We start from the raw sequence: 17,830 nt of genomic DNA, 5'->3' as shown, positions 1-17,830 counted from the left end.
CTCCCCGGGTGGGGTGTAGGCAATTCGGTGTTTTTTTTTTTTAAGCTACACAGTTGTTTCTGGGACACCCCCAGAGCCGAGGGGCTCTGGGTCTCCAGAGAACAAAGGTCGGGAGCAAAATGCAAATTTCAGTAGTCACATTCATACTCACGGCAAAGGGCTAGATCTCTCCTCTTCTCGTGGGTAAGCCTCTGCTTCAGTCCGTCCTGTCCTCTGCAGGTGTCGGACTGGATTCCGGGGAACTGACTAGCAGCCTTTGCAAAGTGAGCTTTCATCACCAGTGCTTTGTTTTTTATTTATTTTTGAGAGACAGAGAGAGACAGCGTGAGCAGGAAAGTGTCGAGAGAGAGAGAGAGAGAGAGAGAGAGAGACAGACAGACAGACAGAATCCGAAGCAGGCTCCAGGCTCTGAGCTAGCTGTCAGCACAGAGCCCGATGCAGGGCTCAAACCCACGAATCGTGAGATCATGACCTGAGCCGAAGCCTGAGCTTAACCGACTGAGCCACCCAGACCCCCCTTACCAGTGCTTACAAAGGTGGTTCTTCTTCTGGTTTGATGCCTAACCAAGTCGTCTTCCTCCCTCAGAGTAAATACCGGCAGCACCCCCAGTCATTCAAGTTCACGGCCGTGACAGACACTCCCAGCCTCCTTCACGCAAAACTCAGCAACCAGATTACCAATGAGGTAAAATCAGAGGGCTTTGGAATGGGCTTTTAAAAAAACTGCTAGATGGTTAAAAACATGCGTGAATATTTGTGGGGTGGGGCCCGGGAGAAGCATGCGTGTTTGCATGGGGGTTTGGGAAGGAAGGTGCGTCGTATGTGGAACGTAAACATTTTCCAGAGGGAAGGAAGGCCTCGTTAGAAATCGGGTTTAGTCTCTAGTCCGAGCCCTCAAGGGCAGTCTCGGACCAGCAGGAGATCCTGGGGCTTGTTAGAAGCACCGAACCTTGGGGGCGCCTGTGTGGCTCAGTCGGTCAGGCGTCTGGCTTCGGCTCAGGGCATGATCTCATGGTTTATGGGTTTGAGCCCCGCGTCGGGCTCTGTGCTGACAGCTGGCTTAGAGCTTGGAGCCTGCTTCCGGTTCTGTGTCTCCCTCTCCTTTGGACCCTCCCCGGCTTGCACTGTCTCTGTCTCTCAAAAATACATTAAAAACATAGAAAAAAAATTAAAAGAAAAAAAGCACCGAACCTCAGGCCCCACCCCAGACCCACTGACTCCATAGAGTCCCTTAGCAGGGTCCCCACATGTTTCCTTTGGCACGTGAAAGTTTGAGAAGCCCTGGTCCGTCGTTCATCTGTTCTGTCTAGGGACATATTGGCTAACTGCATGGCCGCGGTCATTCTGATGAGGACTCTCAGGACCATGTGTGGTTATTCAGGGGTGCTGATGCGAGGCCGCCTACCTAAAATGGTGCCGGTCAGACTTCTGGAATTTCCACGTTCTCCCTCACTTGCTGTTTGCTCACTTCATTTAAATATCTCTAGCAGAGGGGCGCGCAGGGGAAGGAGTCTCAGTACCTAAAATCAGTGTGCCAGCCCCTTTGGTTCTACTTCCTGGTGGCTCTCTTGCAAGTCTGAAATAGAAGTGGAGCTTGGCAGGGAATTAAATTTGGCATCGTCCTGAGTGTTTCAAATTCTCCTCCTGACTCTTTTAGAAGCGAGTCGAGATTTGGCTATTTATACAATCAGATTCCACTCTCACCCAAGTCAAAAAGTAAGAGACGGCAGTCTGGGGATAAGAATGTCCCCCAAGAGCTTTCCTGCCTGCTGTGTGAGTTGGATGCTGTGGGGTGACACTGACTCTTACGATGGCCTCTGGCCTCGAGGAACTCACCGTCACAGACCCATTTCTGATCCTGAGAATGGGTGTTTTCGTAACTGGGGAGGCCACGCGGGGCGGCACTGGCGTGAGTTCGCTCATGGAAGGAGCCGGGGCTTTAGGAAGGGACGCGGCACAGAGTTTGGGAACCTCCCACCCACCAGCCAGGGCTTCTCCAAATTTTCCTGGATCTTGGTATTTATCGTCTTTTCACTATATCCTCAAGGGAAAAGTCTACAATGAGAAGAGCTTTGATAGTGTTCCTAAATGTGGTTTTCTTTCCAAAGCCTATTGTCGAGCAAAGTGTAAGGAAGAAACATTCCCTTTTCCTTTACCCAACGTTAGGGTCTCAGTGGGGCTTCTGTAACAAAAGGCAGATTAACAAAAGACAAGCAAACTAGTTTATTTAATTCAAGTTTTACATGGTACAGAGCCTTCGTATGGAAATGAAGACTGGAAGAGAGTGCTTAGACCAAACGTTTCTGTACTCAGTTTGATGAAAAATAGAGAGTCACGGGGAAATATGAGGGGCTAAGAATGGGGGCACACTTAGCACGGCCTGGTCCCTCAGATTCCTCTCTGCAGCCCTCTGTCTTCGGAGATAAGGGTGCTTCTCTCCTCTGGGTGTGGGGAGGGCCTCTCTCACAGGAGGGTCTTCTGATCTGCTTCAGGAGAGGAGAGAAGAAAGACTTCTAGCACCTTCTGTTCCCCAAATCCCTTTGGCTTAAAGCATTCAGTATGCCAAGGTGCCATATTTTGGGGTGACCTCTGCTGAACCCCATCAAAAGCAACTCGCAATGTCTTATGTGTTCCTTTTATATCACTCAACTTGACTCATGAAAGCACTGACTTTATTGAAAGAAAGATCTCCCCCAGGGCCGAAGGTGTACCGTGACACAGCGAGCGGCCTTCCGCAAGCCTATTTCTGCAGACCTATTTCCCTCTTGCACACGAGGGACCTCCGGCACCGAGAAGCACTCAGCGTTATCTCCTTGCTTGTTCTTTCTTTTTTTCTGCCCAGCGCCTCTATAAAGCAGCCGGGGACGAGGCGAGGCACCGCTACACGATGACCCTGGGTCTGCCCGAGTTCGTCCGAGCCAAAGCGAACGCGGCCAATCTGAGTGACGTAAGCCTCTCTTGTTGCTGCGGTGCAGACCTGCTCCAAAGCCAGGTCTGTCGGTGGCCGGGATGGGACCTAACGGTGTTCCCGGAAACTTACATCTTTCCACAAGTGTGTTGCGTCCGTATGTGTCAGAGCGCACGACTGCGTCTGTGCTGATGGGATTCTGTTTGCAAAAGAGAGACCTTTTGCGAGTCAGAAATCGATTCTGGAACATTATGGTACAAATGAAAGGGGTAGCCTTCGTTCATTGATTTGTGTAAAAAAATTTTTTTTAAGGAAATCTACATATGTTCCTACTGTAGGCAAAATACAAGGAGTCTTGGCATAATCTCCGTGCTCAAGGCTACAAGCTGACAATAGAGGCTCTTCCCTTCCAGGCTGCTCGCGTCTCTGGAGATATAGCCAGTGATGTGAGTTGAATGATACTACCTTCCATCTTGCCTAATTTCTGTTAACTTCATGTAAAACAATGTCTACGGCTGATTTTCCTGAATTAAAGCAAATCTATCACCATGTGAGACAGGATGTCACCCGCAGAATATATTAGTTAGGAATGAGCTTCTTTGACGGAGGGAGGGAAAGCCAGGCTCTGTTAAGCAGAAGCTAAACTCAGGCAAAGGTCTCCAGCAGGAAAACGATCAGGATTTCTTTCGAATCGCAGTGTCCAGCCGGCGGTCCCCCCTGCAACGGGTGAGCCGCCTGCTTTCTAAGGGCACCTAGAATTCGAAAGAGAGCTCGCCATAGAAATCGTACTACAGCCAAAACACCTCTCCCTCTTGCCTCTCTGTAGTTTCACACGCTGGCTTTAGGATTTGCCGGCTGTGTCTCCGCCACTCTGCTGATAGCGTCCATAGCTTTGGGACATGAAGGTGACTTTCTCTCTCCCACAAACAAATCACAGAAAATGTGGACTTCAAATAAATGGGTCCTGTCTTTTGGGTTTAATGTTTTGCCAAGTACGAATGGTTAAAGCACAAGTTTCTCTTTTTTGATAAATTCCTTTCGGCCATAGGACACATGTAAGGGGACCGGGGCCCTTTCTTTGGTCCCGAGGATCTGGTTTTAATTAGATGGGAAGGCTGGAGCGATGTTTTAATTGTTCAGCCCTCAGGGAGGAGGCATGCTCCCAGGCCAGCCTCACTGTGGTGTCTCTTATAATCATCACCTCCTAGCGTCAGAGTGGGTGAGTGTTCTAGGGTCTGCAGTGAGAACACACTGGGGGACATTAAGCAGGCTGAATGCTGGCCCCTGACTGTGGGCTCCTTTTCCAGTTTCTCTACAGACACGACTTCGTGCAGGAGCGAGGCAGGCTGATCGGGGCCCGGAGCGTGAGCGAGGACCCCCGGCTCCTGCACTGCTCACGGGTGGGCCAGCTGCAGAGCGAGCTGCAGTACAGGCGGGGGGCGGCGAGCAGCCACACCCAGTATCACCTGCCCATGGACATGGTGCACCTGGTCCACGCCAGGAAGGCGCAGGCCCTGGCCAGCGATCACGACTACAGGACACGGTGCCACGAGTTCACGGCGCTGCCCGAGGACCTGAAGATGGCCTGGGCCAAGAGAGCACACGCCCTGCAGAGTGAGGTAGGGGCCTCGCGGCCGCACGCCAACCTCTGACCTTCCTTCTCCCGCTGCAGCTCGACGTAAATCTCTGCGGCTTCTTTTGCCTTTCGTACTCCTCCTGCCACAGCTAAAACTTGCTGGGTCTATGGTAGACCATGTAGTAGGAATCATTCAGTCATTTGATAACTGTTTCTTGAGTACCTACTATGTGCCAGGCACTGTTCCAGGCCGCTGGGATATCGTGGTCAAACAAAAAAGTTAATAAACTGCTGCATCCCTGGGTGGGGAGGGCTTCCATGACATGGGAGGGAGAGGGACTGTGACAAGTAGCATGTATGGTACGTTGGTGGACACACTTTGTGGAGACACACAGAGCAGGGAAGGGGGTAAGTGTGGGGACCTGTGTGTGTGCAATTTAAAATAGGGGGCGGGGGGCAGGGCACTGAAAAGGCGACATTTGAGCAAAGACCAAGTTGAGGGAAGGAGAGACCAGTCTGCCAACAGAGTGGCAAATCCAAAGGCCAAGTCCCCAAAAGGGAGGAGCCCCCGCCTGTGAGGCCGGCCCAAAGAAAGTGGGCGAGTGAGGAGGACGCAGTCTGGAGTGGGGTCCGAGAGAGAGGAGGGGCTGGACAGTATGGGGGGGAGCTTGTGCCCAGAAAACGGTGATCCAGCCAGAGCTGATGCCGGCTGCCTGCCTGCCAGTCCCTCTCGCTGCGTGCTGTGAGCTGGGGACAGTCATGACTCCTCTTTTACAGACGAGGTCATGCGGGAGATGCCCAGGCAGGCCAGACCCCAGAACCCACCTTCGTACCCACCTTGCTCTCACAGAGGGAGCTCCTTGTAGGGGAGTATGCTTCCTACACCCCAGGTGTAGACACCGAGACCCAGAAAGGAGAGGGCCTCCCCCGGGCAAGGGCGCCAGCCCATCCCGCACATGCTGTCATCAGTCCCGTGCTCCCTCCAGGCCTCAGTGTCTCCCGCTGTAACGGCGATGATGTGGGCGTGGTGAGCACTGGGGCGCACGAGCTGTGCGGCCGGCACTGTGCCACGTGAGCTTGTGCATGTTGTCTCTTTCAGTCCTAGGAGGAAGGAGCTCGTTCTGGAGCACAACCCAGGGGGCTGCGGTCATGGGGACCCTCAGCATCAGGATCAGGCTTTCTCAACTCCAGCACCTTGGATGTTCTGGGCTGGATGATTCTCCGTTGTGGGGCCTGCTGTCTGTGCTTTGGGGCATCCCTGGCCTCTACCCAGGAGATGCCAGTAGCACCGCCCTCCCCCAGTGCGACAGGCAGAATGTCTTGAAATATTGCCCAATGTACGTGGGGGACAAAACTGCACCCAGCTGAGAACCCAGTTCTCGGTTTCGGACTAGCCTATGTGAAAGCTAGCATGAAGTCTGGAGCATAGAAACGTGCCAGGAAGTGTTAGCTCTGCGGATTGTTCTCTACACCAGTGCTCTGGATTCTGGTTACTATTAGGGCAACGACTGCTCATGAGTTCAGGTACATGGCCCAGACAGAAAATTATAAGCACATAATTGGTGATTAATTCTGATTCCATGATGTTGTGATTCAGTGATCGCATAATTCTTCATCACAATTTGTCGGAATGGTGGTTCTCTGTCACACGATCCACAATCAGGCCAAGTGTGGGGCAGGGCATGTGGTTACGAAGGTGCCAGCCCAAGTCCCACTAGGAAGGCTGTCCACCTGCTTGATGGCCATGCTGTCATCTCCAAGAATAGCGTGTGGCATGACCATCTTGTCAATGGGCTATTCCAGGGGGAAGAGGAGCCTCTGCAGCAGATGCAGAGGCCATCGCGGAGAGGTGAGGGGGGCTGAGCTGGGAGCCCCGTGACATTCGTGGGAAGCTCCACTTTGTCCCCTATTGACGGTGTGTCCTTGAGCTGCCCCTTCACTTTCTAGGCCTCTGTCCCTCCAACAGAGAAATAAAGAGATTTGACCAGTGACCTCAGGTTCATGGGTAAATGTTTTTAAGATGGTGACATCAGTATAATGTCAGATTTTTATTTCACGTTTATTAATTTATTTTGAGAGGGGGAGGGGAAGAGAAGAGAGAGAGTGAATTCCAAGCAGACTTTGCACCATCAGCACAGAGCCCGACGTGGGGCTCAGTCTCACAACCCTGAGATCATGACCTGAGCTGAAACCAAGAGTTGGAGGCTTAATTGACCGAGCCCCCAGGCGCCCTCAGGTTTTTATTTTACTAAGTGAGGAACTAAAACCTAAACATGACTTCAAGCTACCATTTATATCACATTTTTTTTTCTGAAAAGAAAGGATATTTTAACACTAAAAAAAGTAGGAAAAACAGTCTAAAGAGAAGAGGACTTTCCAAGAAATGGTAGTTGGCATTTTTACACTAACATTTTATGAAATAGGATATGTTTTACAATTTTGAATGCTGAGAAACTGTTGCTTAGTTTTTTAAAATCGCCCTATGATGCTTCCTGTGTTGGTTTTTGAACTTCAAGTTTGTTCATTTAGCGGGGTGTAGACTGCAAGATGCTAGGAACGGAGAACGCCTCATCGTGTTGAGCTGGTTCTGAGGCTTCGGTTTCCTTGTGGTCATTATTGAAAATCTAATTTCATGTAGTTTATGTTGTGTAGAAACAGAAGCACAGGCTCCGCTGTGTTGACTCAGTTCAGCTCAGTCTGGGGGGTGGGGAGGCGGTGGCCCCCAGCCTCCGGCTGCTTCTCCTGCCCTCTCCTACCCAGGCTGGAAAGAAAGCTGTGGGTCGGGTCAGAGGGACCCAAGAGGTGCGCCCCGTAGGCCGAAGGTCTCAGGCCGCCACTGCTCAAGCCATGCTTGCCTCGAGACACGTATGACACATGCTGTGCCCAGGCAGTGCTCTGCGGTGAGGGGCTGTGCTCGGGTGCCGGCACTGCAAGGAGTCCTGTCAAGGGGACAGCCCTGACCCCACCTTTTACAACTGCATGACCTCAGGTAACCTCTGTAAGCTCTGTGAGCCTCAGTTTCCCCATCAGAAGCAACACTAACAATAGCCAGAATGTTTGGAGTGTTTATTCTGGACCAGGCATTTGTTGAAATATTTTGCACAAACTATCTCATTTAGTATCTAGGTACGCACTGGTGCTACGCTCATTTTTACAGCTGTGGCAGCTGAGGCACCTGTCATCTTAAATAACGTGCCCAGGGTCACAGGCTGGCAGCAGAATGGCTTGCTGGAGACCCTCCAGAAAGAGGCAGAGCCGGGCTCTTGTGTCCAGACTCCTAGTTCAGTGCTCTTTGGCTCCCCCAGGTGGCTGGATTAGGACCCAGGGTGCTCAACTCCTAAGGGCTCCTTGAATGACCGCCTGTGTGGTACACCCAGAGGACAGCGGCCGATGGCCCTTCTGAGAGTCTGAACAGTCATGTGAACACCAAAACTGTTCTGCCCATGGGCATAAGAACCCCTCCTTTGAAGGATGGCGTGAGCAGTGCATGAAATAATGAGTTGAAAGCAAACCACGCCCTGTGCAAGAGTGTGATTATAATGATTCCCGTTAATATGACAAATACACCTGCCTGCTGGCCACCTCCTGGGGGAAATTGTTTATGTCATTGGAAATCGGGGACCCAGGTGCAGCCGGTGCCAGGAAACCCCATGCACGAATCTGAAGGTGGCTTCCAGGCAAGGGAAAACGGCAAGATCGCCGTTTGGGGAAGCCAGGTGCAGTTGGATGGTGTAAGAGGCTCCCTTATTGTCTCAGAATCCTTCTTTAAGACCATCTTTGGGCAGCTGATTCTCCTCAACTCCCTCTCCCTCCCCCTCTTTCACTGTGAAGTCCGGGGCAGGTGTGTTGTTTTTAGGGTCTGCGTGAATAGTCAAACCTGAGCTGGGAGCAGAAATATCAATAGACGATCCATTTATAAGAGAGTCTGAGGCACAGTCAGATCTTTGGGGAACCTGCATCTTGCTTTCTGACTTACCTGCGATTGTACTGTTCAGCTCAACAAAAGGCAAGTTGAAAGAGCGCTCCCCACTTCATCTTGCGTATGAAAGGAGCAAGACCCGGCTGTGAAGAGGCCCTGTAGGATTATTCTCTCTAACTTAGAAATTTATCCAATTTTCTCTGTTCTTTATCAGAGTGGAAGGCAAAAGCTTTGCCGGTGTAGACCGAAAGATCGTGGTATAAAAAGCAATCACACTGACATGGGGTTTTGAAACCAGCTCCTGAACCTGAGTGATGCCTCTCTTCACCAGTTAGAAAGCAGAGTGGAATTTGCACGGGGGCATTACCCAGCAGACTGTAGATCAGAAACAGGCCCTCTTTGAGGCCAGCTGTGAGGGACGCTGTGAATCCTGAAATGAAAAGGAACTAAAAAGGCCGAGAGGCTGCTTTCTGGAGTGATATTTTGCGTTACAGCAGGGTTTATATCTAAATTAGAGAAACGCTATCAACTTCGTTTAGATCCAAATTTTAGACTTCTTTAGAGGGTCTTTTTCCACCGTTAAAAAATGCCTAATTTCCATAAAGAGAAGAAGAAAGGCACTCATGTGACTGTCTCATCCTGGGCAATGGTGGGTAGATCGAGGAATGGTAATAAGATCTAATGTTTTAGGAGACTCCGATCAGACCCATTGTCCTACAGCACCACTTACCATTTTTGTCCCGGGAATGCTGCTGTAATTCTAATCTCCCAAGTCCTTAAAATGGAGAAAGGGGATACAGCCTGGCCCGTTTTGACTTTATGAACAGATTCTGAGGAACGGTGGCAGGGGGAGGTAAACTCGGGCACAAAAAGATTAAATTGGCTTACAAACTGTAGGCTGGTTCTATCTAAGCTTGTGCCCTTCTTAGGGTCCTGCTGTAATTGTCCCCGGGCCCCCTGCCCCGCCCATCCCCCAACCACCATGAGACAAAAACAGATCCAACACATAGCTTTAGCTCCCGAGGACCCTCAGCATTGTCATGAGAACAGCAATGCTGTGTGACCTGTAGCTATCACAGAGAGAAACTGAGTCACATTTTGGCAAAGTGATTTGCTCCGAGTCACGGCGGGTTTGACCCAGAGCTCAAAGCCCTTTCATCACCTGGAATAAAACTGTTCTGTTTCGGCGGGTGGGCGGTCACCTCACTGCCAGGAGGAAACAAAATAATCCAGGCTGTTGCCTGGGTTTGGGTGTAGATCTCCACTCTCTCTTTAAGCGATTATTTACATCTGTTACCTTGGCTTCCAAGCCTGCCAGTTCACAGGGGGCGCTTTCTTGTATCTTACACATGATCCAGGATTTAATTCCGGGCGCAGTGCACAAACTCACGCAGTTTGACTTAACGGCACGCAGAACGCACTCTGAAGGAGGACGTTGACATGTCACGATGATGCATTATGACAAATCGAGGATCTTGATTGAAATGCCCTAATGGTCTTAGGCAGTCTCTTGGTAAAAGCCACTGCTTTTCTTCCCACAGTTCCGCTACAAGTCAGACTTGATGGGCATGAAGGGGACAGGATGGCTGGCGCTGAGTTCCCCGCAGCTAGAGAGTGCAAAGAAGGCTGGAGAATTCATCAGCGAGGTACCACCAACCCGACCCTACCATAACAAGCAACCTGTAGCATTCACTCCCTTCTGAAGAGGGAGCCTGCTTACTGGGTGGAGATCCCAAGCGGGCTCCATGGCCACTGAATGCCCAGTGTTTTTCCTGGCCTTTTGCAACCCAATGGCAAGACTGCGCAGGATTTCCCTCCCCATGAGTTCACTTGCTGGGGAGTCAAAGGCATGTTCCAGACTAGGCAGTGAGAGAAAGATGATGCACTGGAAGATTGTCAGTAGGAACGTTAGGTAGTTAAGAGCTAAGCTGGCCCACTGTTTTCATGGGGGCCCAGAACGTGCCATCCGCCTACTGAGTTTATTCACAGTGCCCAGTGTCTGGTGGTTATCCGATTTCAGAGGGTGTTACACACTGCACAGGGAATAGTTATGCTAGGCCAACTCCCCACCAGATTGGTGGCCTGGAGACTTGCCTTGGGATCCCCTTGAGGGTGGCACTGCCTTCTCCCATTTCTTAGTAACAGACTTCACTGGGATCCTGTCGATGCTGAATTCTCCCCTCTACTGGATTCCTTTATTGTGATGAGCCAGGCTATTGTACGGCCTTTCTGCGCCACTAGCCCCCCCCAGGAGAGTAAATACTTGTAAAATGTTCCCTATCACAGAGACAGTGAGGACCTTTTGTGTACCCCTGTGAGGTACCCACCAAGAAGAGAGACTTGTTTTCTAATAGTGTGATTGCCACATTTGGTACCAAGGAGGCGGGGTGAAGCTCCATCCTGAAAAATGCATGGGGTTCAACTGTTTTAAGGGAACCTGTGTCTTTTTCTTACAGACTAAATACCGTAAGAAACCAGATAGTATCAGGTTCACCACAGTGGTTGATTCCCCAGACCTGGTTCATGCCAAGAACAGCTACATGCATTGCAATGAGGTGGGTGTCTTTCATCACTCATCCTAGGTGCCCTGTAGTGGGTAGTGCTGCTCCGTACTCAGTGCTTATGAGGATGGGCTTGGGTCAGATGTGAGCACAGACCTGCTGTCTAGGCCTGGGTGAGCTAGGGCCAGTTACTTCTCTCTTCTAACCTCTGCTCCTTTATTTGAAAGGACGGCACCATTTCATAAGATTAAGTGAAGTAAATGAGGATTAAATAGATAAACGTATGTGAAGTTTTAACAAGCATCTAGAACATAGTGAGTCCTCAGTAAATGTCCCCTGTTATGGTCTGTTCATAATCATAACAATAATACTGAGGATTATTGATGATCTTTTACAAACATGAGAGATTCATCTTAATTATTGGAAGATGGTAATAGAATTAAAAGCTGAACATAACCCGGTTAGAAAAAAAAGAAGAGCTACATTAAAAGCTTCTTTCTGCTTCTACTGTGTATGGTTTAGCCTCATTCCTTGTCTCCTATATTTCTTTCAGAGTACACGAAGTTAAATATTTTTCCTTGGAAATTATCAAGGGGTTTGACTTTGCACACACAGAGTGACAAAGCTGACTTCCCTTGTCACACAGAGTCCAAATGTTGTCCCGAAACATTCATGTTTGTGAAGTCCAGGTTGAATCTGGGAAAGGATTGGAATACTGTATTTTCCTCTCTCAAAGGAGATGAGACTCAATCCTTCCTAAAATCGTTTGCAACCCTTAGATCAGTGCTCTAAAAATAGCAACTAAGAGACACCTCAAGTTTCAAAATTGTGTCTTCCTGGGACCCAGGTAGACTATGAAAACTTAAATTTTCTGGAAATATAGTAAGGCATTTCATGGTAAAAAAAAAAATAAAAAGACTTATTAGCTGTTGGGTCTTTTTATGATTATTCATGTCCAACAACAAGGACATCAAGGCATCTCGCTACAAGTAGAAACCTTGAACAACGCTCAGTTGCAAGGATTCCCGAAATAGCCACACACCTTAGTCTGCTGCACAACGCACAGGTGTAGCCAACCAGGATATTGGTGTGGGGCCCATTTGGAACAGATCTTGATGAATATTTTAAACAGGGTCTATTGAAAACCAGCCAACCCCACCTGCCTCCCCACACACGGCCCCTTAGGGTTGGCTGGTGGGTGCTGGCCCTCCACATGCTGGACTGGGGTCCGCTCCCACAGTGAGGGGCACTCAGTGGGACGGGCAGGAAGGGAACTGGCCTGCTTTCTGCCCATCATTTCGGCCTGCGCAGCTCTGCCTTTACCCTGAGCCTGTCTTCCCCACAGCGCCTGTACAGGTTGGGCGATGCCGAGTCCCTGCACAGATACACCCTGGTCCCCGACCACCCCGATTTCACCAGAGCCCGCCTCAACGCGCAGCACCTGAGTGACGTAAGTGACGCGACCATTCATGTGCTATGTGCCAATTTCTGTAAATGTATCCATACCAAACTGGATGTTATCTGCTGGGGAAGAAAACGCCCCAGGAAGGAGGACTCGGGACAGGAAGAACACAGGACCAAGAGTTGAGACAGACCACATGTATGACTCTGAGTCACCTTCCTTGCTGGGCCTCGGTTTCCTCAGCTGGAAAATGGGATGGAGCTGGGCAGACCAAGGCCTGCGGCGCCCTCCAGCTGGAAAGTTCTGGTCCTGGGCCCTCAGTCATGTGCTCTCCCGGCCCGGCAGGTGTAGACCCTTGCTCTGTTTCTTTCCCCGGACATATCTCCCGGGCCCTTCGGAGCAGGGTGACTTTGGAGCCACCGCAGCACTTTCTCACCACACAGTCTGGGATTGTGACTGACAAGACACTGCGATTGTGGTCCATCGGGCACAAACACAATCTGCTCCTTTGTGCGTGAGGCGGTGGCCTCCCACACTTCTGTGTCCCTTAGATGTGTGCCCTTTGCGGGCATGCCCGAGATGCTGTTTCCTCAGCCCGGGCTTGTTGTTAGCAGGGGTCGGAGGCCCCCGGTTGTAATAGAATAGGCGGCTGCTCGGCCAGCGAAGCTGTGATCCTGGGATAACAGGTAGCCGGGCGGCAGAATCAAAAGACGCTGTCAGATCAGAATAACACAGGCTGAGTGTGTCGGCCTGGGGCAGCGCGGGGCCTCCCAGAGTCCGGCCATTCTTCCCTCCCTGGCCCGGCCATTGTGTCCTGGGGCTCCGCGCGGATCAACAGCTGCTACCGGGCGCCCCAGAGGTGGCCGCCTTGCAGGGGTTGGCGAGAGGCGCCTTCTAGTTAGCGTGCGTATTAGTTTGTTGCGTTTGTAAAGCCCTGTGGGATCCCACGCGGTGAATGCGACGGTGCTTTGTAAATATGAGTTATTATGACCATTTGATGCTTTTGAGGGATGCGCGAGCGATAATTTTAGAACGGCAGCTCTGGTGGGCTGACCTCCATCTGGGGAAGTGGACCTCCCCCTCCACGGAGCTTGGACAAAACAGCCATCACATTCATGCCTTAAGGATGGGGGAAGGCCAGGCCTCCATTCGACAAACTATCGGAGGCCCATTGCCCTGAAAAACTGGGATAAGCCTGCCAGTCCGTTTGGGGGCCAGCTTAAGGAGGACGGCCACCCCAGGCTGGTGACAGCACATCTTCCGGCTCACAAGGGACGCCAGTCTGTAGAGTCCCGGAGCTGAAATTAGCCACCGGGGCATGCGGATATGGAGAACTCATGAACCTCTTTTGAAAGAGCACTTCTTCGGGGGCGTGTAGAATGCACACAATTGGATCAAGTGCTCTGTGAGGAGGATGTGGAGGGAAAGTGACCTTCCTGGGCAAAGAAAGCCATTGAGATGTGTAAGGCAGCCGAAATAACTAAAAATCAAATGACTCTAATGTGTGAGGCTGAGGACAAAACTGCGCCCACTGTGATAAAGAAGAGAAACGCCCAGGGTTCCAAATCAAAGCGCCTACGGAATGGAAAGGCTCCCAGTGGCAAGGCAGAAACCTCAACAGAATAAAAAACTCAGGGAGGAAGTGATGACAATCAAGCAAATAGTATACAGGGAGAAGGGGGCAGGAGAAAGGGAGCTGGCGCCTTGGGAGAACCCCAATTTGGGCCACCCTTGCTTGTTGGCCCTCGGCTGCAGAGACTTGGATGTGGGGGCGCATCAGACACCACAGTGGGGTGACGCTGGAGTTTGAGGCTGAGTGAAGTTTGGTGACCTTACCTAGCCCAGATCTGGCGTGGAGGTCCTTTTTTGGGAAGGCGCCAACTGTCACCTTCCCAGGGAACACTAAGCGTTTGGACCCTCTGTGCTGGACCACGATATTGGGGAGCATAATGCTGAAGGTGATCGTGGGTCTTTCGTTATCTGAATGCTTCTCCCCTTTTTCATATCCCTCGGTCATGCCTGCTAGACTCAGTGGTGACCCAGGAAATCGAATCCTTTGGGCCCTGTTTGTGACCCATCCATCAATTAGGTGATTGCTCCAAGGGTTATTGGCTCTGTATTTCTAGGCCCTTGAACATAGTAGGCATTTGGCTTGTGGTGGGTGGTGTTGGATGCGGGAGGTGGAGGCGATGATGATGGCGAAGGTGATGGACGGCAGTACTAAAAACTGCAGGGCTCTGCTGTGCCCGGCTCAGCCTCCATGGGCCCCTCTGGTCCCGGGGCCAGGTGTGTGGCAGTGTGAGCGCTTTGCTTTTTATGTGCCATCCCACTTTGCTTAATCTCCTCAATCCCCTGTAGAACAGAGCCTCAGGCCTGACCTCTATTTCCAAGTGACAAAAGTAAGGTTCTTAAAGTGCCTCCTGACCTGCTGGGGCTCTTGGAAAGAGTGAGCCACAGACACGGTCTGGGGCCGTCACTTTGTCATCTGCTGCTGCTGCGGCTCGCCCGCTGTCCCCCTTCTCTGTGGCTGAATAAAGGACGGCCTTCCACTGGGGTCTCCAGATGGTTCCTTTCATGGAGCCATTCCCTTATCTTGAAAAAAAAATTATTAGCTACATGAAGGCGTGGGGGATTTTGATGCTCTATCGGCTATGTGGGTCTACCTGAGGACTAAGAGGGTGTGATTACAGACTCCTGGAGGGTGTGCGAGAACAACTTCAAAAGGGGGAAAAATGAAAGAGGAAGATGTGAAATAACATGGGTCAGGAACTCGGTCAGGTTCTTGGCAATCGATTTAATTCGGGTGAAGGCTCTTCCCCCGGTGCAGGCACACGGGGTGCACATGGGGTGCAGCAAGCTTCGTCGTGACAGCGTGCTGCAGCTTGGGAGCTGCCAAGGGGCCCCCAGGGAGTCTTTGGAGCTGACAAACACATGGGTGCCAGGACCTAAGGAAGAGCACATTCTGCCTGTCTGAAGAAGCAGAGTCCTCGTTGAGTTCTGGCGTCCGGAGGCTGCCAGCCGGAGGCACTAAAAGTGAATGCAAAGATCGGAAAGTAGGGCAGGGGCCTCTCGGGCCAACGGGATGTAGCAAATGAGCCAGGCTCACAGAGTCCAGACCCACCAGAGCAGGGCAGGGGGGCAGGATGATCAGGCCAGGGGCTTAGAGCTGCAGCCCTTCGTGGTCAGCCCCACCAATCCCAGAGCAGGGGAGGTCCTTGGGATGGGTGTGGGGCCGTGGCTCTGTCCTTGCCCCCAGCGAGGTCAGGGGTGTGTGTTTAGGAACTGTTCCTGTTCAGAACTAACAGCATGCCAGATAAGGAATGCCCACTCTCTGCTCACTCATCTCTGTTTTTGCAATCTAGAAAGCCTACAGAAACTCTTGGGAACAGATGCGGGCTGGCGGCTATGACTTCAGGCTGGATGCCATTCCATTCCAGACGGCCCGGGCGTCCAGAGAGATCGCCAGTGATGTAAGAGCTTGGGCTCTCTCTCCCTCTATCACTGAGAGTTTTGACCGGTTTCCCCAGTTCTGTTGAAAAGAAGACCACCAGGAACCCAAAATGAACAAATATTTCAAATGAAATGAAAATTAGGTCTTATTTCCTAGAAGCTTAGCTAGAAATTTCAAATTGGGGAGGGTTGTTTTTCTACTTCTCTCTTTTAAGAGAGACACTTATTATTTTTTAATTTATTTAAGTTTATTTATTTATTTTGAGAGAGAGTGAGCGAGCACATAGGAAGGGCAGGGAAAAAGGGAGAGAGAGAGAATCTCAGACTGTGCACTGTCACAGTGCAGATTCAATCTCTTAGCTGACTGAGCCACCGAGGTGCCCCAGGAGAGACACTCTTTTTAAAAATTTTTTTTCAATGTTTATTTTTGAAAGGGAGAGACTAGGGGAGGGGCAGAGAGAGAGGGAGACAGAGAATCCAAAGCAGGCTCCAGGCTCTGAGCTAGCTGTCAGCACAGAGCCCGACACGGGGTGGAACCCAGTAACTGTGAGACCATGACCTGAGCCGAAGCCGGATGCTTAACCGACTGAGCACGTGCTCTCAAGACGGCGCTCTTAAAAGTTGACATATGTGTACCTCAAGGTCAATTAATGTGTGATTGATGTGTTGATCCACAATAAAAGGACTTGTTGCTGAAGTGCTGTGTGACGGCATAGAAAGAGCTTGAGCTTTCACCTAGACTGATCTGAGGTCAAGTTTGGCTTAGTCACTTGGGACTCAACTGCATGGCATTGGATAAGTGGTTCACATTCTCTGAATGCAAATTTCTACACCTATGAGCTAGGGATATACTTCTTATCTCCTAGGATTGATGTAGGAGTGGAAACAAAATCATTTACACTGTGATACAAATAATGGGTGCTTGGAACCCAGCAGCCATCATTATGGAAGAGGAAGGTATCCTTGACTAGATCACTGAGCCGGAACAGCTGGTCTGTGCCCACACTAATTACAGAGATCAAGGGCAAGCATTTAGAAACCTTGCCAGCGACCAGCCACAGCAACAACCAGCCATGTGCCCAGTGTACCCCTCTTGAGCAGGGCCGTGCCGGGCCGGGGGTCAGCCAGTGCACAGGGCACCGCTGCTGGTGCAGTAGATCCATACCTGGAACTATGACCGATGGGAAACTCAAAAAGCAAACCAAGATGAGTGTGGCCCTTCACTCTCGATGGTTTGAGGAGCCCTGGACAGGGTCCCCGCAAACCGGAAAGAATCAAAGGAACAGTGGCTGCTGACGGGTAGGCGCGCTCCTCTTCCTGTCGGGTTAACTACGGCAGTGATAATACCCAGAGCCGTGCTCCATGGGTCGGGGCCTGTGCCAGACTCGGACGGAGCTCAGCCCCTAGCTCGTTGAATCCTGTCCATGTCCCATGCGGTGGAGGCTCATTCTCCCATTTTATCTGGTGGGGAAACTGAGGCTCAGAGAGACTCAGTCACTGGCCCAAGGCCACAGAGCTGGAAGGTAGCAGCGGGGGAGACAGATCCTGGGTGTACCTGAATCCCAAGCTGTGCCCTTCCCCCATTCTTGAACTTCCTGCTGAGAACCCTGTGGGTGGGCGGGGGAGGGGGGTAGGCACCCAGGACCCATCTCTGCTCCTCCAACCTGCAGTTCCGCTATAAAGAGGCCTTCCTGCGAGACCGGGGCCTGCAGATTGGGTACCGCAGCGTCCAGGACGACCCAAGGACGAGGCACTTCCTCAGCGTCGGCCGACTCCAGAGTGACAACGAGTACAGGAAGGACTTCGCCAAGAGTCTGTCCCAGTTCCACAGCCGCCCCGACCAGCCCGGCTTCCTCCAGGCCAGGAGGAGCCAGCAGCTGGCCAGCGACGTGTGCTACAGGCAGCCCCTGCCCCAGCCCACCTGCGACCCCCAGCAGCTGGGCCTGAAGCATGCACAGAAGGCCCACCAGCTGCAGAGTGACGTGAGCTGCCCCCACCCGCCCTGCCCAGGCCCTTCCACCTGTGCCTCGGCCTCTCCCCAGTTCCGAATGTGGGAGGGGGGCGGGGAGGGAGA

The 17,830-nt window shown here is 51.5% G+C and overlaps 1 protein-coding gene across 1 annotated transcript in view; it reads left to right on the top strand.

Moving 5' to 3' along the window:
- NRAP (nebulin related anchoring protein) overlaps positions 1-17,830 on the top strand; it is a 69,490-nt gene that overhangs the window by 50,003 nt on the left and 1,657 nt on the right. Inside the window, exons 30-38 of the mRNA XM_029920396.1 lie at positions 587-685; positions 2,843-2,947; positions 3,247-3,354; positions 4,216-4,527; positions 9,945-10,049; positions 10,860-10,958; positions 12,250-12,354; positions 15,669-15,776; positions 17,427-17,738. Coding sequence (XP_029776256.1) covers positions 587-685; positions 2,843-2,947; positions 3,247-3,354; positions 4,216-4,527; positions 9,945-10,049; positions 10,860-10,958; positions 12,250-12,354; positions 15,669-15,776; positions 17,427-17,738 — 1,353 coding nt within the window. The remainder of the gene's footprint in view (positions 1-586; positions 686-2,842; positions 2,948-3,246; positions 3,355-4,215; positions 4,528-9,944; positions 10,050-10,859; positions 10,959-12,249; positions 12,355-15,668; positions 15,777-17,426; positions 17,739-17,830) is intronic.

This window comes from Suricata suricatta, chromosome 2 (assembly GCF_006229205.1).
Source record: "Suricata suricatta isolate VVHF042 chromosome 2, meerkat_22Aug2017_6uvM2_HiC, whole genome shotgun sequence".
Taxonomy (NCBI): domain Eukaryota; kingdom Metazoa; phylum Chordata; class Mammalia; order Carnivora; family Herpestidae; genus Suricata; species Suricata suricatta.
Note: the sequence above shows the minus strand (reverse complement) of the source record. Positions and strands in the feature narration are given on the sequence as shown.